The 24210-nt window shown below is 42.1% G+C and overlaps 1 protein-coding gene across 5 annotated transcripts in view; it reads left to right on the top strand.

Moving 5' to 3' along the window:
* The window catches only part of OSBPL3 (oxysterol binding protein like 3), a 178682-nt gene that overhangs the window by 90309 nt on the left and 64163 nt on the right, over positions 1-24210 (top strand). For all 5 annotated transcript variants that reach the window (XM_060632741.3, XM_060632739.3, XM_060632740.3 and 2 more), the window contains 4 exons: positions 19185-19301; positions 19482-19535; positions 20512-20625; positions 23922-24089. In XM_060632741.3, the coding sequence (XP_060488724.1) occupies positions 19185-19301; positions 19482-19535; positions 20512-20625; positions 23922-24089 (453 nt within the window). The remainder of the gene's footprint in view (positions 1-19184; positions 19302-19481; positions 19536-20511; positions 20626-23921; positions 24090-24210) is intronic.

Genomic DNA, 24210 nt, shown 5'->3' with positions numbered 1-24210 from the left:
TGTGGTGTGGAGCTCTGCCTCCTTATTTGCTTATTTCCAGCAGTGAGGCTAGCTCAGATCCCAGCCTTTTCCTGTGGACATTTTTAGCCTCATTCACCCACAGAAAGAGGGCTCCTGGACACGTCTGTCTACAGTATCCTTTGCCTTTCTATTTTGTGTTTGAGCGACTGAGATGTTTAATCTTGTGTTGTTGTTTTTTTAAATCACACACACACACACACACACACACACACACACACACACACACCCCACCCCCCCCCACCCCCCCACACCCTACATGCTTGTAACTTTGTATATTTTTGCTGTTTGGAGCTAGGGTGGTAATCGGAGAGGGCCACTAACTGCAAACTTACAATACAGACCTGGCTGAAAAACTTGGTTGTCTTAAATTCTCCTTCGTCATCACCAGGTGACATGGAGAGTCTCTATACTCCAGCCACACTGGCTTTCTTTCGGTTCCTTGCATTGGCTTTACCCTTGTCCTTGTTTCTTGAAGTGAATTTGAACTTGTCCTTCCTGTCCCAGAGCCTCCTCATGTAAGATCTCAAGGAGCTAGTCCTTTATGTGTCTTTTATCTAAATGTCTGTTAGAAGAGCTTGCTTCCTTGAAGGACAGAATGATCGAGACCTGGGCGTTAATTGTGATTGGTGTCTTTGCTTTTACATGTGACCTAAGACAGAGTTTACAGCTTGGAACCATGAAAACCCAAGGAGAAGGGTTCTATCATCTTTTAACTTAAATACTAGGGCTTTTGATATTTTAAATGCGGTATGCCTCATTTTGTCAGTATGGAAACAACCTGCAAATACAATCTTACCCAGATAATATGGGGAGGAAGGTATGTGCGGTGATTAGAACCTGAACTCCCAAGTCTGGGTTCCACCCATTCATTGGTTCTCTGACCTTAAACACTGAAACTTAAGCCTCCGTTTTCTCTTCAGTAAAATTGGAATAATAAGAGTTCTTTTTGCATAGGATTATTGTGAAGATTGAAACTAAAGCGTTTAGGGGCACCCAGGTGGCTCAGTCAGTTGAGCATCTGACTTTGGCTCAGGTCATGATCTCGTGATTTGTGGGTTCAAGCCCTGCGTCAGGCTCTGTGCTCATAGCTCAGAAACTAGAGTCTACTTTGGATTCTGTGTCTCCCTCTCTCTCTCTGCCTCTCTCTCCCCTGCTTGCCCTCTGTCTCTCAAAAATAAATAAACATTAAAAAATAAAAAACTAAAAAAAACTAAGGCATTTAATCCAGGGTCAGACTCAAACTAGGTGCTGAGTTAATATTAACGCTTATTTTTGTTATTATAGTTAACATTAACTTGAACTTCATTCTTATTTATAAAAAGATAAGTGCTCATAGCAAATAGATCTGCTTTTTGCCCCAGAAACTTGTACAGGTGTCATACGTGTGCCTACCCATACCTCTTGAGTATACAAAAGCCCACAGAAGTATACGATGTACATATGAATATATATGCTTAAAATAAAAAGTGCCTTCCTTTATACACATTAACAAAATGCTTCTAGAGAAGAATGTAATAGAATATTTAACACAGGGGCTGCATTTGATATCGTCAATACCTGGCATAATCCATACCTAAAACAAGTGAAAAGAGTTGGTGAATTCTTAACGCTATTATTCCATTCTACTGAGGCTTGTCCTTTCTGGGTGTAAATGCTTTTTGTCTTCCCATGCCAGCAACTGTCCATTGGTCATAGCTGCTTAGAGCATTGTGTTGAGAAGGATTCTACAGTTGAGTCTGAGTTCAGTGGGAGAGAGTGCCTTGCTTTTAGCTCTGGCTCCCATAGGCAGGGTGAACGGCAGCACAGGTGCCACATTGGTCACCCCCTAGTGACATTGGAGTGTTGAAATCAAGCCGTCTCTGCTATAGACTCTGGATTCTGCTACTTGCAGGAAATTTAGGCAAGTGCAGTTTGCCTCCATTCTTGTTGCATAAAATGGAGACAGAGCTCTCCTCCTGCTTCCTATGCAGGGTTGTTGTGAGAGAAAATGGAGTGTTTTTACTGACCAAAAAACTGTTGAAACTCTTGGGAGAAAGATCCTCTATAAATTTAAGCAACTCTTACAATCACAGATCATCTCCCTTTGAACCCAGGCCAGTTCCAGAGCCAGAATGGAAATGGTCTTGTTTCCAGAACCCTGATAGTCTGTGGAAGAAGTGGATGTCTTTGAAGAAGAGCAGAGCATCCTTCAGATATAGTGCCTTTCTTTACCTATATGCTAGGAACCTGTTCTCCTTGAGGAAGTCCCCGGCTGACTGTCGCACTCATACCCTATTTATACAGTGTTCTACGTCAGTCTTTGCTTTGGCATTCCTTCCCTGTCTCGGGCTTTGGTTCAGCTACCCCTTTAGCTAGACTGATCCATGGGAAACTGTTCTGTCCTTTTGAATTTTGTGATTTTTTTCTGGAAAAGAATCTTCATTTATTGCTGTAACACTTTAAAAATAACTTTTATAAAAATAATATATGCTCACTCTAGATCACTGCTGAGGCACATGCAATCTATGTTAAAGTGCAGTACTTTAATTCATTTACTTTTATTTATTAAAAAAATTTTTTTTAATGTTTAGTTATTTTCGAGAGAGAGAAAGACAGAGTGCAAGCAGGGGAGGGGGCAGAGAGAGAGGGAGACAAAGAATCTGAAGCAGGCTCCAGGCTTTGAGCTGTCAGCACAGAGCCTGATGCGGGGCTCAAACTCGTAGACTATGAGGTCATGACCTGTGCCCAAGTTGGACGCTTAACTGAGTGAGCCACCCAGGCGCCCCTAATTCATTTACTTTTAAATGGCTGCTGATAGATCACATAAACTGAAGCCTGAGAATGACTGTTGGTTGTGAAGGTCATTGGTGGCATTGTCTAGTGGGTGAGGTAGGTGTGAAAGGCGGATTAGAGCTCATTCATGACAGAAGAGGAACAGAGAAAGAGGGCACCCCAACTTTACCGGGCCTCCAGACGGGATTTGAGAGAGGCCTTCACACATGTTCTGTGTGGGAACCTTGAGCCTGATGAATGCCATGCTACCTACCCACTGCCCTTTTCTCTCCCCACGTGGATAACCCTCTTTTGATTAATTCATTGGTTGAAAGAGTGTATAGTTTTCAGAGTCCTGGGTTTCTATTTACACATCTTTTTAGTTCTCACAGCACCCAGCACAAGGCTTTGCACATGGCAGATGCAAATTACTGAATGCCAGCAGCAAATATCCAACAGGGTAGCTTAGAATATATGGCCAGGTATACATGGGGAATGGGAGCAAAGGCCCACAAATTCCTGAGCTCCCCTCCTCCAGTGACATATTGTGAGGATCTTCAAAAATGAACAAAGCCTTCGGCATTGAGTTTCTTCTGCCAAACGATGAAATCCTTAAATGCTTTTTATACCCGTGGTCTCTGCACAAGCACTCTATTGGAAGGTATGGAACAGAAGCAAAGATTGTCTTTGTCGAAACTGACCTGTATTCCCACTCACTGGCTCTGCTTTTTGCTAGCTGGGTGACCTTGCCATGTTATATAAAACCTCTGAGTCTCCGTTCTTCAGCTGTGAAATTAGGATCACTGTGCTTACTTTGGAGAACTACATGAAATAATAAATATGAAATACCTAGGCTGGCACATGGTAGACATTAGGTAAGTGTGGATTAATGAATTGAATAAGCATGCAGTTGCTGGGTTGAAAGATGACTGTTTGCAAAGCTCTGTGGATATATTAAGTAGGTTAAGGGATACCTAAGTGGGAGAGAGAATTGCTATTTCCAAACTTGTAAAATATGAGTAATTTCCTCTCGTCTTTTTCCCACTGCCCCCTTACATTTCCTTCCTAGAACTTTCAAAATAACACATTTCAGGAGCCAGACTGAGCTAGATAAAGATGAATGAGTAAGTTTTGTCTTTATCGAAAGAGGTCCTACATGCCCAAGTTTTATTTCTTCGGCCAATATGTATTGAGAAGCTATTATTAAAAGACCCTGGGCAGGGATTTGTGAAGCTACAAAGGACAGGACAGCTGAATAGACCACTATAATTAAGAAATTGCGGGGCTCCTGGGTGGCTCAGTCGGTTAAGCGTCCGACTTCAGCTCAGGTCATGATCTTGCAGTTTGTGAGTTCGAGCCCCGCACCAGGCTCTGTGCTGACAGCTCGGAGCCTGGAGCCTGCTTCGGATTCTGTGTCTCCCTCTCTCTCTGCTCCTCCCCAACTTGTGCTCTGTCTCTCCCTCCATCAAAAATAAATTAAAAATGTAAAAAAAAAATTAAAAAGAAAAAAAAGAAATTGCCTCTGTTGGGAAGACTGCTTTGTAAAGAGAGCATGCTTCCTTTCTTCTTTATGTGTTGTTAGTATTTGCTGTATAATAAGCTGGAAATCAGAAAGTGAATCCTTTTAAAATACTTGGCAAGGGCTTCACTCATGATTCAAGGGGATTTGAAATGGAGAGAGCCATTACTAGGTAAGTCTCCATACAATTATGCAGTTTGCTCTTGCCACAGTCCTGCCCCTGGGCCAATCTGGGGTGGTGGTGTAGTTCTCCCAGGGTCACCCGGTGAGAGTTTATTTAGGCAGGCTATTAGATTATGTTGTACTTCAGGGAGCCCAGGCTGTCTGTGTTTGGTGCCAGAACCCATAAGACAGGGGGCCGAATGGGAGAGGATATGCCAAGGGGTGAAAAGTGAGTTGAAGCTACAATGCTCAGGTGTTTATATTTTCAGCTGTCTGGGCATTGAAAATGCTTAGTCCTACTTCTTCCTTTTAAATAATCATGTCTTTAGAGACGCTGCAATTTGACAGCTGCCTTTTGTAAGTCTCAGCTGTATGAACACCACCAGGAGGGCCAGTCAAGGAGGAGGCATGTGACGATGTCATGATTGTGTCAGTTGTTCTGGGATGGTCACAAAAGGTGACAGGCAACAAGCATGAACTTGCTTGGGAGCTGGATGGCCTGAGTTTAAATCTTGGGCCGTCTATAAACAGTTTGACCTTGGACAAGTTACTTAATCCCTCTGTGCCTTGGTGTCTTATAAGACTGTGCAAACTGCTTCGTTAGAAGAAAAGCCTGCATTCAGTAGGTGGTGTGAGTGTCGGATACATTAACCATTCACCTTCCTTCCATAAGCAGGAGGCCCTGGAGCCCTCCAGCAATACCACATGGTGACTGCTTCCCTGCTTCCTCCTTTCAGCTATAAGGCGCAGTCAAATGGCTTGGCTGCTTCTGTCTGGGCTGCTCTGAGAGGAAGAGTATTAGCAAGGGACGTTAGAAATGACCAGTTATCTGTTAGCATTTTTACAGTTTGTACTATCCTTTCACACTATCCCTTGGAGTCTCAAAACAACCCAGCGAGATCCATATTATTTTCTACACTTTGGGAAAAAAAATATGGCTCAGAGACATTAACCGACTTGTTCATCACACCTCTCCTAAGTGGTAGGGGAGCAGGTAACCATGTATTTGGAGAAAACTGGATTTCTTTAGGTACTAGAAGCTTATAGCTTCTTTATAAGTTCATTCAAGTTCCAGGTGCCTTATGTACAAATGATTGCTGTTGAAACAAACCTCCATGAGCTAACATCTCTGTGAATGCAGGGATAAGAATAACATCCATGAGGGGCGCCTGGGTGGCGCAGTCGGTTAAGCGTCCGACTTCAGCCAGGTCACGATCTCGCGGTCTGTGAGTTCGAGCCCCGCGGCAGGCTCTGGGCTGATGGCTCGGAGCCTGGAGCCTGTTTCCGATTCTGTGTCTCCCTCTCTCTCTGCCCCTCCCCCGTTCATGCTCTGTCTCTCTCTGTCCCAAAAATAAATTAAAAAAGTTGAAAAAAAATTAAAAAAAAAAAAAAAAAAAAAAAAAGAATAACATCCATGAGGGAAGGGGCCTTAGGATCCCTGAGGTGTCTGTCTAGAGCTGTTTCTTTGTTTTTTGTGTTTCTGGTGGGCCCAACAGAGAAAAATAATTAGCTATATGTTTCTGTCTTAGTTTTCCAGGTTTTTGTTTTCTGGGCCTTTTATGTCTTACTGCCTACCTTTCGGTCATACCTAAACAAGTCACACTGGATGTGATACACTGAAAGTAGGGAGGGCAAAGATACAAGGCTCAATTCTCATTACATTTCCACTCGAAGTCTTGGAAGGAAAAAGCAAACAAACATTTGATTGAAGAAGAGAGAGGGGAAGACGTCAGCTAAAATGACATATTTGAGTTGTTGGGACCTCTTTGTTACTCTCCATGTCTGCAAACAGTAGATCGTCAGCTACATGCCACACTGAAGAGCAGGAGAAATTGAACTCTTGAAACCCTTCTGGAAGTTGCTGACCTGTTTGTGCTGTTATGCAATCCCAGGATGACAAGCTCAGCAAATATCTGCTGGTGGGTTTGAGAACCACTACTTTAGTAGAAACTACATGGGGTGCCTTAAGAAAGTCCATGTATTTGGGGCGCCTGGGTGGCGCAGTCGGTTAAGCGTCCGACTTCAGCCAGGTCACGATCTCGCGGTCCGTGAGTTCGAGCCCCGCGTCGGGCTCTGGGCTGATGGCTCGGAGCCTGGAGCCTGTTTCAGATTCTGTGTCTCCCTCTCTCTCTGCCCCTCCCCCGTTCATGCTCTGTCTCTCTCTGTCGCAAAAATAAATAAAAAACGTTGAAAAAAAAAAAATTTAAAAAAAAAAAAAAAAAAAAAAAAAAAGAAAGTCCATGTATTTATTTATGGTTGGCATCAGCCATAGTGCAGGATACATGGAAGCTGAATGGTAACCCACAGGTTTTTGTTGAGAACGCAGCTTACTGCTATAGCTTCTAAGAGCTATACATGCAGATATGAACTGAACGGACTCAACAGCCCTTTCCTAGGAAGGAGAGAGTCTAAATCTACCTCAGTGATATGATGATATTAATATGCTAAAGGCCCAGAAATGACAGTATAAGAAGTAGGACAGAGGCAAAACAGAAGACTTCTCTAGATAATCTGACGTCCTCCTGAAGTCCTCCATATGCTGACTCCATGATCAAATGCAGTTGTGTCTTCCCTTTGCATCTGTACACAATCCCACAGCGCAACTAAAACCTCCTTCTCTCTGTTCCACGCCAGAGGAAGCACATCCCTGGCACAACTCTGGCTTAGCAGTTCCTACTGCCGGGTAATGGGCTGAATGTTGTCCCCATCTCCTGAATGGTACGTCCAGCCTGTTTCTTGGAACTTGTGAATGTTGCCTTATTTGGCAAGAGAGTCTTGGCAGGTGTAATTAATTTAAGGATCTTGAGATGAGGAGATCATCCTGGATTATCCAGGTTGGCCCTAAATTCAATGACCAGTGTCCTTATATGAAGTACACAGAGGAAAATACAGACACGGAGGAAATGGCGATGTGAACACAGAGTCAGAGATTGGAGTGATGTGGCTACAGGCCAGGGAATGCCAAAAGCCATGAGAAACTGGAAGAGGCAGGTCATGCTATTATGGGGTGCATGTTTGTGTCTCCCTGCTGGCCCATGCATATGTTGAAGCCTTGACCCTCAACATGATGCTATTGAGGGGTGGGCCTTCAGGAGGTAGTTAGGTGTAGACGAGGTCATGACGGTAGTGCCTTCCTGAAAGGATTAGTGCCCTTAAAGGAGAGGAAAGACACCAGAGCTCACTCTCACACACGACCACGCAAGCACACAGCCAGAGGGCAGTTGTCTACAAGCCAGAGAAAAGATTCTCACCAGGAATCAAATCTACCAGCACCTTGATCTTGGACTACCCAGCCTCTACTGAATCTGTGGTATTTTATCATACCAACCTTAGCTAATACAAATGCAATCTCCCCTGGGGCTCTAGAATCTCTGCTGATACCTCAATTTTGGACTTCTGGCTCTGGAACTGTGAGAGACTAAATTGCTTTTGTGCTAAGCCACCCGGTTGTTAAGGCAGCCTCAGAAACCCTGCTCCTCACTCTGTGTCCATTTTCCTTTGATTGCCAGCTCAAGCTCTCCGCCTAAGGTGGGTCTGGCTCGTGTGATTGTGCTCAAGAACTCCTACGGCGTATTTCTTGGAATCTCCCATTCAGCATCTTCAGGTTTTCAGCTTCGTGGTATCTTTTTATTTTTAATATATGCTAACTTCTTAAGGGCCAGCACTGGTTTTACATCTTTTAATCTCCAGTACCTGGTGCTAAGCTTCAGACCTTTGAGTAGAAGTCTGCCCTATTAAATAGAAGGTCAGCGATAAACCAGAATATAACTCACTTAACAGCAAAATCTTTCCTTCCTTGAGTCATAAGGCTCTCCAGGATCTTATCCTGTCGCTAGGTTCTCGTTATGAGAACAGTTATTCTTCTACAGACTGAGGGAAAAAAATCACTGATGATTTGGATCAGAACAGGAAGAGTTTATTCTGGCGCCTACTCCTATGATTCTAAATTATATGTGCATTAGTTAGCCAAAATGTGTCTCTACTTTGATTGCAAATTTCAATTAGCTCTGAAAAAACAGTTTTGAGCACACTTGTCAGAGAAAACACTGTTATCAGCTAGCGCCACCCAGCAACGAGGTGGGTTTTCTTCAGGAGTTGTGTGCCCTGTAATTGAGGTGCAAAATGTTATGTCTGAATACAGTCTGTGATTCTCTTCAGACTCAGACACTCTACGATATGCCAAAGACACTATGATTTTTTTTAATGAAAAGGTATAAAATATAAAGTATTAAAATGATGCTGGAAGGTATTCAACTCCCCTCCTTTGTGCCTCTGGCCAAGTTCCATTCACCTAGCAATCTGTATGGGAGATTCTCCTGGTCGTCAGTCACGTGCACCTGCTCCTGTGTGATGAGTGAACCCTGGGGCTCCTCCATGAGGCTGTCTGCCACTGAGGCAGGGAGGCAATTCTTAGAAAGGGGCGGTGGGCAGAGCACTAGGTTGGAGTTGGAAGACTGGTCCTGGTCCTCAGAAGTCCTTCACTCATTTTTGTGGCCCTATGCAAACCATTTATCTTAGATTCCTCGTCTCTAAAATGAAAGAGCTGGGTGGGTGACTTCCACATTCTCTTTCCAACTTGGAGGTTTAGAAGAACTGTTCCATGACTCTATGAGGGAACACAAATCGTTACTTCTGCACCCTGAAAAAAGAAAAGCAAAAGAGACTCTTGAATCCCTTGAGTAGACAGAGTCTTTCTGTCCTCACTGGCTAACATGCGTGCCTATTCAGTGCAGGAACGTCCTGCCAGAGATAGACCGATTCTGCTAGAGGTAGCAGCGCTGGGGGTGAGGGGCTGGACTGGCAGGGCAGTAGGTGGCCTTGGATGGACTCTAATGTACTGTAGGTGATCTTATCCAGGGTGGACGTTGAACAGAGATGTTCTGCGTGTGGTCTGCAGCCCACAAATGGGGTCTATCACTTAATAGTTTGTAATGTTGGGTAGACTGCTTTGGAGCTTCATTTTCTTAAAAAAAATTTTTTTTTTAAATATTTATTTATTTTTGAGATAGAAAGAGTGTGAATGGGGGAGGGCAGAGAGAGAGGGAGACCCAGAATCCAAAGAAGACTCCAGGCTTTGAGCTGTCCGCACAGAGCCCGATGTGGGGCTTGAACTCACGAACCACAAGATCATGACCTGAGCCGAAGTCAGGTGCTTAACTGACTGAACCACCCAGGCGCCCCTTCATTTTCCTTATTTGTAAAATAAGAGTCATAATACCTCCATTATAAAGTCATTGGGGGCACATAGAAGATTCTCAACAAGTAGTAGTTGTTATTTGTATTACTATCATCACTACTACAGTGACGATAAATCGCCTCACTCTTTTGGTGGACTGCATGGCCAGAGCACAGTGACATTTATGGGTTGGGTGTCTCCATCTTTAATGGTCGCTGTAGCTCTCAAGAGGCCCTCATTGACAGAGCAGAGCATTACAGAGAAAAGAGTGCATAGAAGATGCTGGCCAGAGTCTTGAATGGCTTACATACAATTAGGGGGATGTTTAACAGATATTAATAACCCACAAATCTACTTGAAGATCCTAAAAAACTACCAGTGTAATTGCAGCCGTAACTGCTGAGTGCTCAACAGGGTAGAAATAATATTTATATATACATTAAAGGTTTTTATTAATACTATTTTAATTATAAATCCATCTGTGGTTAGCACAGGTGGATTTTTTCTCTTATTTGGACCTCAGGTGGAGTCAGCAACAGAGCTGACAGCTCACATGTTTTTTTTCTCCGCCTTGTCCATGTCATCTGCTGCCAATGACCTTCCTTTTCTTTCCCCTACCTCCTGTGCTATCTCAAAAGTTCACCCCCAAGACTGAGTGCATATGCTCCATTATCTAAGAAATCAAGGCATCAGTGTTTTGGTCTGTGACTACCCAAGTAATTAAGACTTAACACATTTGGGAGACTGAAGTCATCTGGGTGTTCCTCACCTGCCCAGGTGTGGGTTGGTGAGGTGTGTGTCTGGGGGTGAAAGGAGAGGAAAGACATGGCCATTGGCAGGTCATGACTCTATTCCCCGCGTAGCCTTCTGAGTCTGAGTGGGCTCTTCCCTGCTCAGCCTTCCCTTTTTCTTCAGCCTTCTCACTTAGATCCTAAGATCAGGGATTATACCTGAGGTTACTAGTTAGAAGCGAATGCTACTGGTTTTTTATTTGCTTTTAGTAGGCTTTATCAGTCAATATTTTTATTTTATTTCATTTCTATTATATATTTATTATGGTAAGAACACTTAACAAGAGATCTACTATCTTAATAAGTTTTTACACGCACAAGACAATATTGTTAACTGTTGGCATTGTGTTGTACAGCCGATTTTCAGAACTTTCATTCTGAATAACTGAGGCTTCATACCCATTTTATATGACATGAGTTTGCAATACAAGATTTAGAAGGGATTTTATGGCTCATTTATTCTGACCTCCTTCCTGGTCTAGGAATCCTTCTGTAGTCCCTCTGCCAGCCTCTGATGGAGGTCTCCAGTGATTAGGGAACTGGATCTTTCATAGAGCCGCCCGTGTCACTTTTGTTATTGTTCATAGTGCTAATTATTAGATATTGGATGATCTGTCCTTGATGCAGAGGTGGGATCTGGGGCCTTATAGTTCTCACCCCATTAGTTCTGGTTTGGCCCTCATAGCCTATCAAGTGAAACCCCAATTCTTCAAGACAGCCTGGGCTCCTAGAGCGAGGCTACTCTAAGTGGCCTGTGGTCCAGCCGCAGGGGCCTCACCTGTGCTGGTGTAGAAGCTCAGAACTCGCCCCAGACCTACTGACGTGACATCTGCATTTTGACAAGATCTTCAGTGATTGGTATGCACGTTACACTTTGAGAAGCACTGCATTAGATCATCCCACCCCCACTAATTCTTTAAAAAAAAATTTTTTTTAAATGTTTATTTTTGAGAGCGAGAGAGAGAGAGAGAGCGAGCAAGCGAGAGCATGAGCAGGGGAAGGGCAGAGAGAGGGAGACACAGAATCCGAAGCAGGCTCCAGGCTCCAAGCTGTTAGCACAGAGCCCGTGCGGGGCTCGAACTCACAAACCGCAAGATCATGACCTGAGCTGAAGTCGGACACTTAACCGAATGAGTTGGACCCTTAACCCAGGCACCCCTAATTTGTTCTTTTAATTGCTATTGTTACCAGGCTTGCTGGTGCTCAAAAAAAAATTTAAAAAAAAAAAATTTTTTTTTTACATTTATTTATTTTTGAGAAACAGAGTGAGACAAAGTGTGAGTGGGGGAGGGGCAGAGAGAGGACACACAGAATCTGAAGTTGCTCAAAAATTTTTAGTTGAGGAAGAAACAGTTGGACAAGAAGTAACAACCCCAACTCACAGCGATTGAAATGTAAGTACAGAATTGATCTGGCATCAGTTAAAGCTGTCATTATATTAACTGGAAATCTATTGACAGGTATTTCCATACGTTCACAGTACAATCCTAAAAGATGATATTGATGATCCCAAGTCTTCACAAAATCAGAAATGCCCTTAGAGTCCTTAAAGACATGTGAAATTATACTCCATATGATTTAATGCTGGGTACTGCTTTGTGAATTTTAAAAACCGGATAAGCAGATTAAATAAATAATCAGAACAGCCTACTTCCCAGTCATGCCAGAGAGAGGCAGCCACCAAACTTCCTTCCGCAGCAGTCTTCAGCTGCAGGAAGAATGGAACTTTTAAGGCATTTTCTATTTCTGATATCACTACAAGGACAACGCAGAGAATCTAGCCCTTGAAAGTTTCAGAGGAGACGTACACTGTGGAGACAGCTGTGCTGTGGGGAGGGGTGGCGGGGGAGGGGGAGCGCTTTCAACTCACGCAGTCAGCAATATGGAAATGAACTGTGCCAGCGCGTGAGCATGGATGAATGCTTAGCTGCCTTTCCAGCCACAAAGCAGCTTTCTATATTTGGCACTTTTTTGACATTCAGTAAAAGAGACTGAATTTAATGCCGGACGACAGTGCCAGACTGTCTTCAGTTAAACTGAAGCAAAAACCTTAAGAAGCCGCTTCCCCCTCCCCCCGCCCCCCCCCAAGACCCTGTCACATTTCTCTACCTTGTATTCTTGGTGAGCTTTTAGCCTGACACCCCCAGGGCGGGAGATCGGCTCAGCTGTGTTGGGCTAAGTCAGCAGGACCTTGATCTTCGGGGGCCCAAGTCCACCCTGTGCTGCATTCAGCTCAAGGTACATATCCTACTCCTGGTCACCAGGTGTGCGGAGCACAAACAGCCACTTCAGGACACCTGGTCCCTTTAGTCCAGAGAAGCCGGCATCTTGGCTTTTTTTCTGCCCTGAGTACCCGCTCACCCCATTCCAGCACACATGATTAAAATCCCTCGCCCTGAGGGCTCTGTTGGCCCCTTTTCATACCCGCCTTGTTCTTCAGACTCACTCAATCAATGACTCATTTATTCAGGACCCCTATGTCCCCGGTAGTGAGATCTCTACAGAGAGGACCCTGTCCCTGTCCTCACAGAACCCACATTCTTCTGGCTCAAAGAGAGACTCATTTGAGATTTGCGTAAGTGCTGAGGAGGGAGAGAATTTGTGCCCTAAGGAGAAGGTTTGGGGCAAGTGAGAATTCGCAGGCTAAGAAGTAGACGGCGAAGACATTCGAAATATAAAATATGCAAAGAATTGGCTGAGTTAAAATGTACAGGCTGATTTCCTGCCCCAGTTTGGTGGGACTATAGGATAGGAAACGTGGTCGCTCTGAGCAGTACCCCAGAACTTGCTTGTCTTCTATCCATAGGGCAAAGCTTCCTAACCTCTTCAAGTTGCTTCAGGATCTTGGCCACTGCTTGGCATTTACTCTGGTACATCATCAGAATTTATATATTTAAATTATAGCAGAATATGCAATATATTATAAAACATAGCAGAATGGTTAAAAATGTAGGTTCTGAAATCAGGTGGCTTTACTACTTGGTAGCTTTATAGCATTGGGGAAGTTATCTGATGCTCTCTTCCTCATTCCAAAAATTTCCAAAAGTTTCCACGTTCCAAAAATAAGGATACTAATCCAATCTCACAGGCTCGTTCAAGGATTAAGTGCAATAATGTAAGTGTATTACCTGGCAGATAGTACATGCTTAATATATTTAGTTATCGTGTTTCATTTATTTGTTCAACATATTGATTCATATCTACTGTGCCCTATTAGTAGTGAACAAGATAGAAAAGGTTCTTGCTTTCATGGAGCTAGAAAGTGTTCTCCAGTTATTTTATGTTATTATTGTTTATATTGTTGTATTTATGTGTTAGTAGACCCGTTTGATAGTATTTCCTGGGGCACTACCCTTTTGTGTTTTAAATGGCAGGCTATAGGGGCGCCTGGTGGCTCAGTCGGCTGAGCATCTGACTTCAGCTCAGGTCATGATCTCCCGGTCTGTGAGTTCGAGCCCCGCATCAGGCTCTGTGCTGACGGCTCAGAGCCTGGAGCCTGCTTCGGATTCTGTGTCTCCCTCTCTCTCTGCCCCTCCCCGACTCATGCTCTGTCTCTCTCTGTGTCAAAAATAAACAATAAAAAAAATTTTAATGGCAGGCTATATTAAAGTGTGGATACAACTTAATTCTTCCTTGTTAACCAACTACCTAGTACTGTTTACTTGGCTTGAGAACTTAATCCATTTCCTGGTTTGAAACCCTAACAATTAACAAGCCCAGGAGAATTCTTTTATTTATGCATATTTAGTTCATTGCTGGGGTTTTAAAGAGCAAGTTGAAAAGATGGTCAGGGAGAAACCATTTCAGAAACTTTTATCCTTGGGGATAAAAGTGAAAAAAAATGATGAATTAATTAAACCCTGAGTTATTTGGTAGCAGACAGTAATATTGCTACTGTATTTACAGGAGTATACGATTGATGGGTTTTGGATAATGTAGGAAAATTTCAGAAACTGAACTAAAATTTTGAAGCGTTTGCATAGGTGGAAAAGATCAAGAGAAGATTCTGGGAGGCTGGAACAATATAAATGTACCACAGAAGTGGAAACGAAGACAAGCGTTACATTATATTCATTTTTATATTGGATGGAGGGTAGGGCATAATGGAGCCCCATAAATGATTATAGAAGTGGAGAGCCTTGGGAAACCACGTTGGATGAGGGCCTGGGTCAGGGTGGTGCCTAGGGAACAGAAGGGACACAGAAGAGACACAGAAGATAAACATTTTGAGGATAAAACCAATTGTACTTATTTATGAGAAATTAACTAAGCCCTCCCATTTGCAAAGCAATTTCACTATGCCATGTCCTGGCCTGGCGTTTCTTCTCATAGAATTTGTGTCAGGTTTAGCAGTGGTTCTTAATTCCACCAAAACAATGTCCCCTTATTATGACCATTATTTTAATAACCCCTTTACTCCCCTCAAATGAAATTTATTATTAAATTATGTTATTAATTTATTAACATCTGCACACATAATTTTGAAAATATTAATATAATGCTTTATTATAATATAAAGGAAAGCTCAAAGTGGTTCATACTAAAATATTTATTTTAAGGTATGGAAACCCCCATGTGATTATACCAGAAGATATAATGATGTGGTCAGATATACATGTATATAAAATGTGGCAGCTACTGATGCAGACCCATACAGGTGTGTTGTGCTAATAGCTTAAATACCACAAGTGACATCGCCTTCAGTGACACAATTCTCCAAAATGGCGTGTGATGCTTGTTAAAGTCTCAAACAGAAGGAGATATAGTCTTCCCTCAGTTATCTGGTAGTTGCATCACCAAGAATTCTAAGTGTATAAAAACTATGCAGAAATACTTTGGTATGGATGTGAGACAGAGTCAAGTTCTGTGCTCAAGTAATTATAAACTGGTTTCACCAACAAAAATGTCCACTGGCACTTTGGAAAGTCTTGAGTGGGACAGCTTTTTCATTGTCTAAAAGACTGAGGCATTGTGGGACATTTACCATTCCTGGATCTCGGCCATTAGACCAGAGATACCATGATAACTAAAAGTGCCCCCATGATTCCAGCAGCCGCAGAGGGGAGAGTATTGTCCCCCCCCACCCCCGCCCGCTGAGAAGGCTGGCTGCATGTTGGCTCTCAGGTTTCAGCATGACTCAAGGACAGTGACAGAAAGGGAAGTTGGGAGGGGAGGAGTTGGATGGCAAGCCCAGAAAAGGAGTTGGCTACAGAGCTTTCTTCCTCAGTCAAGAAGAGTCTTCACTTTCTTAAATACTTTAAATCTGGCTTTTCCAACCTGGTAAGAGTTTTAAGTTCTGAGCCCAGGTAGAAATAAAGTGAGGAAAAAGATGATACTTGGTTTAGAATAAATGCAAACCCTTTCTGGCTTATTTACTTTAAATGCCAACAAGTGTAGTATAATTCCCTGCCCTCCACGTTGGCTCATTGGCAGGAATGTATTATGTCTGAAGAATTTAGGAGAGATCTAGTTCTAACATGAATCCTTGAAACATTTTTGAAATTTAATTCTTGTTTTTCTTTCAACTACAGATATGATCTCATTCCGTTTTTTTTTTCAGTTTTGTAAAGTATGCAATAAACGTCTAATCCCTCTCGGCATTTGCATTCTGCACAACTGAATGTGTTGAGCAGATGCGTGTGATTGTCTAGTATTATCACTGCATGTTGCCTTCTGCTTGGGTATCTTAAAACAAATCGAAAGGACCTAGTACCCCTTAGAGTACTTTCCAAAAGGTTTTGAGCCATAGATTTTCATTTCACAATGATAACGCACACGTACACCCTCTTTCACAAATATGAATGTGCTGTATTTAATTTGTAAATAGTCATTTGGCCCAAAGATACTGGGCACATTTCAAATGCATACCAATATTTGATATTCCAAGAACATAAATCTGTGTGCAGTGTTACTCCAAGACTAAGTTTACTTATTTGCCGATCAGAAGCATATTATTCACAGGACAGCAGGTCAGGCATTGTGAAGAAATCAGAAGTGAACCAGACATTTGACACCCTTTAGGAGTCTGTTGTCTAGTAGGGATGATAAAATTTCACATATACTATCATAAGTAAGCACTGAACCATTTGAAAAGTAAGATGGAATGCTGATGGAGTTTCTGGGATGAAATACTACTTTCCTTTGAAGAAGGCTTCCTAAAGGAGGTAGAATTTTTAACTTAACCTTAAAAATTCATTAACATTTTTAAATTTTGAGGAATGGCTTTTTAAGCTGAAATACATGTGAACAGAAGTTGTGTGTGTGTGTGCACCTGCACGTGTGTGCATGTGGCTTCTCAAAACTTAATAATATGAATTCTCCATTTGTTGTCTGGATATAACTGACCTTGAATAATTGGTAATGCTATAAAGAAATCTCATTTGACATCACTACCTTTCTGAAAAAGTCCTCTAATTTAAGAACTAAAGATAAGCTTTGCTTTTTTCCATTGAAGAATTCCCTTTTACAACTCCAGATCTTGGGATGCCACTACCACATTTCAAAAGTCTGGAATGTACCTTTAACTGTACCTTTTAACTGTAAAGTGCAATCAGATATAAGGCAGATCCGCCAGGATTGTTATATAAAGAGTTCACTGGCTAAAATAGAGGAGTGTTCCTGTTATCAGGTGTTTCCCACGTGTTGAACTTGACAATACAGAAAATGAGCCAGAGCACCCAGGACCCCCTGTGGTTCCCGTGCCCTCCCATTAGACTGTTCCCTGAGACTTGAATCATAATACTTCTGCTGCCTGGTTCCGGTCCAGACTTACTGTCGCATCCCTGATTCCTCTGGCCTCTACCTGTAATCCTTGCCTACAGTCTGGAGATTTGATGAAGAGCAAGTTAGTCAACATGAAATCTTGGCCAAAAGAACAGGTTTGTTTTTTGAAGAGAGATATTTGCACCCCACGTTCATTACAGCTTTATTCACAGTAGCCAAAACAAGGAAACAACCTAAGTGTCCATCAGTGGATGAATGGATTAAAAAAAAATGAGTTACACAAACAAGAGGGGAATATCATTCAGCCGTTAAAACAAAGGAAATCCTGCCCTTTGCAAAAATATGGGTGGACATTGAGGGCATAATGCTAAGTGAAATAAGTCAGAGAAAGACAAATACTGTGTGTTGCCACTTATATACAGAATCTAAGAAAGCTGAACTCTTTTTTTTTTTAATTTTTTTTAATGTTTATTTATTTTTGAGACAGAGAGAGACAGAGCATGAACGGGGGAGGGTCAGAGAGAGGGAGACACAGAATCAGAAACAGGCTCCAGGCTCCGAGCCGTCAGCACAGAGCCCGACGCGGGGCTCGAACCCACGGACCGCGAGATCATGACCTGAGCCGAAGTCGGCTGCCCAACCGACTGAGCCACCTAGGCGCCCCTAAGAAAGCTGAACTCTTGGAAAGAGAGAGTAGAATGGTCTCTCACGGGGGTGGGAAGGGGTGGGACAGGGAAAATGCTAGCCAAATGGTACAGACTCCTGGCCCTAAGACGAATAAATCCTGGGGGATCTAATGTACAGTATGGTGGCTGTAATGAATGATGCCATATTATATACTTGAAAGTTAAGAAAGTAGATCTGGAATGTTATCACCGCTCCCCCCCCAAATGTGGTAGTGATGGGGAGGATGGAGGTGTATCAATTCATCACATCGTATACTTTCAACTTACGTGTGTTATAGGCCAGTAATATCTGAGAAAAGCTGGAGGGTTTGGGGAAGGACATGTTCGTCCAAACTTATTTATCCTGTGTTGGAAATGTTTCTGTCTGATCTGGATGGTAGTTACTGATGGTAGAGGTGTTGAAGGTCATCAGGCTGTACTCTTAATATCTGTACATTTCATGTATGCTAATCCATTAGTAAAATAAAAATCCATTATCTCAGCCTCTAAAGTATTGTCAATTTTGGTCTATCTTGGTAGCTTTGCAATAGTTTGTGCATTTTTAAGCATTTAAAAATAAATTTTCAGAATCTTTAGTGTTTTTCTTTAGTGTTTCCCTTTTAAATCCTTTTTCAGTCAATTAGTTGACACAACCTAGATAGCCAACAACAGAAGATTGGTTGTAATAACTGTTTGTCCCTCTTCAAAATTACAAACAGCTCAGTAGAGCAAAAATTGCCCTCCCCCCAAAAGTTTTTGAAACAAAAGAAGGGTGTGGAGGACATTTCTGGGAACAAAGGGTAAAAATACTTGTTTCAAAAACACCTTTTTGATGCTTTACAATTTCCAATATTTAAATATCTGGAATTTGAAGAGATTAGCTTGCAACTGAATCATCATTTCGACCAAAGTGTTGTGTTTACCAACTTGCATTCCATCTCATACTTTTCAGCCAGTTCTTAAGCCAGTTTCTTCATATTCCCACCTGACTTATGTAGCTTTTGGTTAAAATTCAGACTGAAGTCTCGTGGCGAGTAAAGAGTAAATGTGTGATGATGTCAAAGGTAACCAAAATAGAATTTAGAGGAAAAGCTTTACCATTAACTGTGTTCAAGCACCAAAAGAGAGAAACATTCCCTTCTAGGCAATGTGTTTTTTTTTGAAAAAAAAAAAATCAAATTTGATGCCATTAAATTACAGTGTTAAATCCATGAAGTCTAGGACCTGTATGAAAATTAAATTTTAACTTATTCTCCCCAACAAACCCAGCCAACCTCACCATCTTGCATGGATTTCCCACTAGGACACAGTGCTTCTGAACATGGTTATTATTTTTAAAGGTAGCCATTTAAACACTAGCCGTTTTATTGGAACAGGACAGCTGGGAGGTGGTGGAAGGGCTGAGAGGAGAGATGAGTTACACCCAGGAGCCGCCCATGCAGAAAGGATTCTTGCTGAAAAAGAGGAAATGGCCCTTGAAAGGCTGGCACAAGGTAAGACATTGGCCTTGACATTACCTTTATTTGCTCCCACATTGCCCTCATCAGTACTTAGGTGCTGTACTTAGTCGATTATCAGGCACTTGCCTTTAATTTGAAGTTGAAAATTGGGACCCAGGGAAGGATGGATCTTTAAATGGAACATCTTAGTGAATTTTACTTTCTTCCCCACAGAGATTTTTCTATCTGGACAAAGGAATCTTGAAATATGCCAAGAGCCAAACCGATGTAAGTCTTCTTATTAATCAAATATGTTATAAAAGTACTCTGCAGGGCTAATTGTTGTCACCCCATGGATGAAATCATACACATTTGGGGATGCCCTTTTTCTGAACTGGAAACCATAGGGAGGAATAGTTCTTTCACATGGACCAGAGGTGTGTGCTCCACGGTGTCCCGGCCCTGGGTTTTGGGTGGGCTCAGTTTGCCCACCAAGTGAAGGGTGAAGGTCTCCTCTCCACACCCAACTGCACATCCAGGGGTCTTTTCTGGTCTTAGGTTTGGGCTGAGGGGTTGTCTGGGTGGGAAAACATGTTTTCCTCCTGAGATAACCGGAGCAAAACATACAACAAGTATCACTCCCACTCTCACAGTGGCCAAGGGGGTTTGGTGGAGAAGGCCCTTGATGAAGGTGATGTGAATTTCCCTGTTGTGTGAACACCAGGCAGATAGCCCCCGAGGGCTGGAATGACTGTTGGTCCTGCCCCTTGTGCGGGTCCTTCTCTCACCCAGCACTTCTCTCTTCTTTCTCACTTCCCTTAACTCCTCGAGTTCTTGTCTTGTAGGGTTGCTTGTAGAAAATTTGTAGAAAATGCCTCACCCACAGTGGCCTGTCTTAGCTTTCTGCCTTTACTCCTCTTTTTAAATCACTTCCAAATGAATTTAGATACTAGAAACTAATTCTGTGGAAGGCAGTACAGCTAACCGGTGAATCCATTGCTGTGGGAGTCAGTCACTTACTTTCTCGCTTTCTCACTCACTGGCTGTGCAAGCCACTTGTTACCGAACCCCTCAGAGACTAAAACGGATCATGCATGTGCAGCACTTAATTCAGTACTGGTTCACACCAGATGCTTGATAAGTCATAGTTATTATGCTTATATTAGTGGATGTTGAAAGTGAGGCTAGAGGAAAGGAACATCAGGGATGTTACTACTGTTTTTAACACCACGAACCTCAAGTGGCCCTCTCCGCGTCTCGGCAGATAGAGAGAGAGAAGCTTCATGGCTGCATTGACGTTGGGCTCTCAGTGATGTCTGTGAAGAAGTCATCAAAATGCATAGATCTGGATACCGAAGAGCACATCTACCATCTGAAGGTGAGATTGCTTCCCAGATGCTACCTCCTACTGCACAGTTTCTTTGTGTTGCAAAGGGATGTCAGTTATAGTACTGTCAGTGATGGCTTTTGAATATTTCAAATGATCCAACCAACGTGTAGAAGATCTTCACTGTGAGAGTATTTTTAACAGATGCTATTGATCTTAAATGGGACGGTTCTTCATTGTGCAGGACTGTCTCTCACACTGCCAAAGGTTTAGCATCTTTGTCCCCTATCCCCTAGGTATCCCCCCCACATACATACCATGATTGTGACAACAATCAATAATAAAAAAAATCCTCATGTTTCCAAATAACCCCTCCTTCCCCCAGATTGTACCTACTTTAGTGAAGAACCATTTACCAAAGGTTAACGTACGTTTCCTGAAATACCATATTGAATATTTAGTCTTACCACTTCAGCTAATTAAAATTCTCATTCTACAGCGGATGTCAGGAACCTTTCTCCTTAAGTATGGGCTTCTAAGTAGGACCTCTGAGAGCTGCTTAACTACCATCTTCTGCCCTGTCCCCTACAGCTGGTGTAGGTGGTTCTAAGCATGATATAAGAGCTTCTGAACCAGATCTGGACCTGGCTACTTGCTAGCTGTTGGCCTTTGGCACATTTTATAATCCCTGAAAGTCTCCCATTTCCTCACCACCCTTCCCCAGAATGGGAATTATTATAGTGCCCATGTAGAAAAGGCTGCATGTAGGAAACTTGGCATAATGCCCAGCCTTCAGTAAGCTCAATAGGTTTAGTTTTTGTGTATAATTATTAGGTGGTACCCGAATGTTAGGAATTAATTGAGAAGATATTAAGACTCTTTTCTTACCTGTGCAAATTACTTGGAATATTGGGAATTAGAGCTGGGGGATGGAAAAATGAAAGCATGAGATGATGAGTTCCAAGTCTTAAGATGCCCCATACTCTCCCCATAGCATATATGTGGTGCTTATGCCAACATATGCATAAGACAGGTGCTTGATTGACTGCACAGGATGGTCAAATCTATACTGTTTCCTAGCCTTAGCCCCTAGTTACTTGTGTAAAGGAGGGTTTCTCACCCTTGACACTACTGACATCATGGGCTGGAGAAGGTTTTGCTGTGGGGCCTGTCCTGTGTATTATAGGATGTTGAGGGGCATCCTTGGCCTCTACCCACTAGATATTGGTAACAAGCCCCATTCAGTTATAACAGCCAGAAAAAGTCTCCCATTGCCAAATGCTCCTTGGTTGAAAATGACTGAAAAAAAAAAAATTAAGAAAGAATATCCCACCCACCCCCTGTTCCAAAGATCATTCTCCTCTAGAATAGTTTCAGTTTCTCCACGTACTTCCAGTGACTCTTACTACTGTTATGACATGGTCAGGAATTAAGAGGTTCTTGTTCATCCACTTATTCTAGTTAACAGAATAAAAGTAATGATTAATTCCTAATTTTTAAAGAACCAGAGTGCCTTAAAATAACATTGAATACTGATATCATGATAAATACAGTTTAATATTTCTCTGTGTTGATTCACTTTAAGTTCTGTATTTCTTGTTCATTTGTTTGACCATCAGCTGTGTTAGTGTGGATATGTGTGGTCATCTGAGGGTCCTCCTTAATAGCCTCAGAGTCTGGCAGTTTGTTTTTTTTTTTTTAACGTTTATTTATTTTTGAGACAGAAAGAGACAGAGCATGAACAGGGGAGGGGCAGAGAGAGAGGGAGACACAGAATCGGAAACAGGCTCCAGGCTCTGAGCAGTCAGCACAGAGCCCGACGCGGGGCTCGAACCCACGGACCGCGAGATCATGACCTGAGCCGGAGTCAGACGTTCAGCCGACCGAGCCACCCAGCTGCCCCGAGTCTGGCAGTTTTTAAATGGTGGCCATCCAGTCCCATTCTGTTATTTTTATAGATGAAGAGTCTGGGCGGCTGAGAGGTTAAGTGGGTGTCTCCCTACAGTCCTATAACTACTTGTGAGTTTGGAACAGAACCCTGAACAGTTATTTAATAAAGTACTTTTATTCTGCCTCATTTAACCAATAAAAAATGAGTCAAGATGAATACTTTGGGTGCCGATTTTTTAAGGGCCTCTAAGAACAGATCAGTGCAAAGGATGACAGAAGATTCCTGTAAAATTCCTGCTGTAACCACATCGGGGAAATGAAATACATTTTGAGAACATAATTTAGGGGGAGACAAAAAGATCTAAGTCTGTTTTGCTTTTTCTTATAAATGATCTATTCAATAAGCACCTGGAGGGGTTTTAAGTCTTGTATGTACTTCTAATCAACACAATAAACCTAAGAGCCAACGTAACATTTCCTAAATGAGTGATGGCTGCTGACATTTATTTCCACATCCTTGCTCTCAACAGTAGCATTAGTGACGATTTTAACAGATTGACCTGGATTTTTCTTTTTGGAAGTTAACCTACCATGCATCCTTTTGGGTGATTTTTAAGTTGCCACTTCATGAGTCTCTGTTCTAATATATAGATATTTATCATTTTTCATTTTGAAAATATTAATATACCCTTATACACACAAAGCATTAACTACTAAGAAATATCTACTGTATAGGTGCTTGTTACATTCTGTTCAGTGCTTTTATGAAATACTTTATAATAAAAGTTGCTAGTTATAAACATTATTCTTCGTGGGAAGTAAACTTTGATAGATACTCATTTATGGAGAAATGGCTAAATGTTTGTGTAGGTGTGTTTGAAAAATCTCGGAAATCACCAATAATACTTTTCCAGATTTTTTTTTTTCTATTTCCAAGGACAGAAGAAATGTGTTTCAAAATAACCTTCGCATTCCTGAGCAATGTATTCTTTGTCAGAGAAGGTTAACAAGTTAAATATTTTAGGAGGAATCTACAAATTTGCTCCAGTTCAGAGAAGATTGATTTGAAAAGTCTGAATTATAAAAGTGCTAGTGTCTTCAGTAAGAATACGAGGAGTGGGGACATGTGAACTTGGAAATGCTTTAAGAGACAGATAAATATGAATTCTAGTTGATTTGTTTAATATAAGTAGTAATGTTTTGCTTTTGTAATAATAGCATAACAATTGGGCCCCTTCATTGAAAGCCTAAGTGAAGGTTTTGATCATTTTTATTCTCCATTTCCTCCTCAAACTTGCTCCTATAAATCACGTAAATATAAACTAAATCAACAAACTGATATTTCTACATTTCTACATGTGCCAACATGAAAACAGAGGGTGTCTCAATTTGATGAATAATTGCTTCTTTGAGTGAGTGACGCTCTTGTTTCCCTCTTTCAATTTAATATCATTTAGGTAAAGTCAGAAGAAATCTTTGATGAGTGGGTATCTAAACTCCGCCACCACAGAATGTATCGTCAGAATGAAATCGCCATGTTTCCACATGACGTTAATCACTATTTCCAAGGATCCACGGTCACAGACTCTGCGTCTGGTGTCTTAGACTCCATTTCAAGTAGGAAGGTAATTTAAAGGAAGGGAGTGGCTTTGTGTGGGGGTGTCCCAAATGGGGGGGCTCTGACTAAAGGAAGAACAGCTTGTGGGGAGAAATCTGTTTGTCCAGTTGGTCAGACTCAGGGTCCGA

This window comes from Panthera onca, chromosome A2, assembly GCF_046562875.1.
Source record: "Panthera onca isolate mPanOnc1 chromosome A2, mPanOnc1 haplotype 2, whole genome shotgun sequence".
Lineage (NCBI taxonomy): Eukaryota > Metazoa > Chordata > Mammalia > Carnivora > Felidae > Panthera > Panthera onca.
The sequence above is the reverse complement of the archived record's forward strand: the minus strand, read 5'-3'. Positions and strand labels throughout refer to the sequence as shown.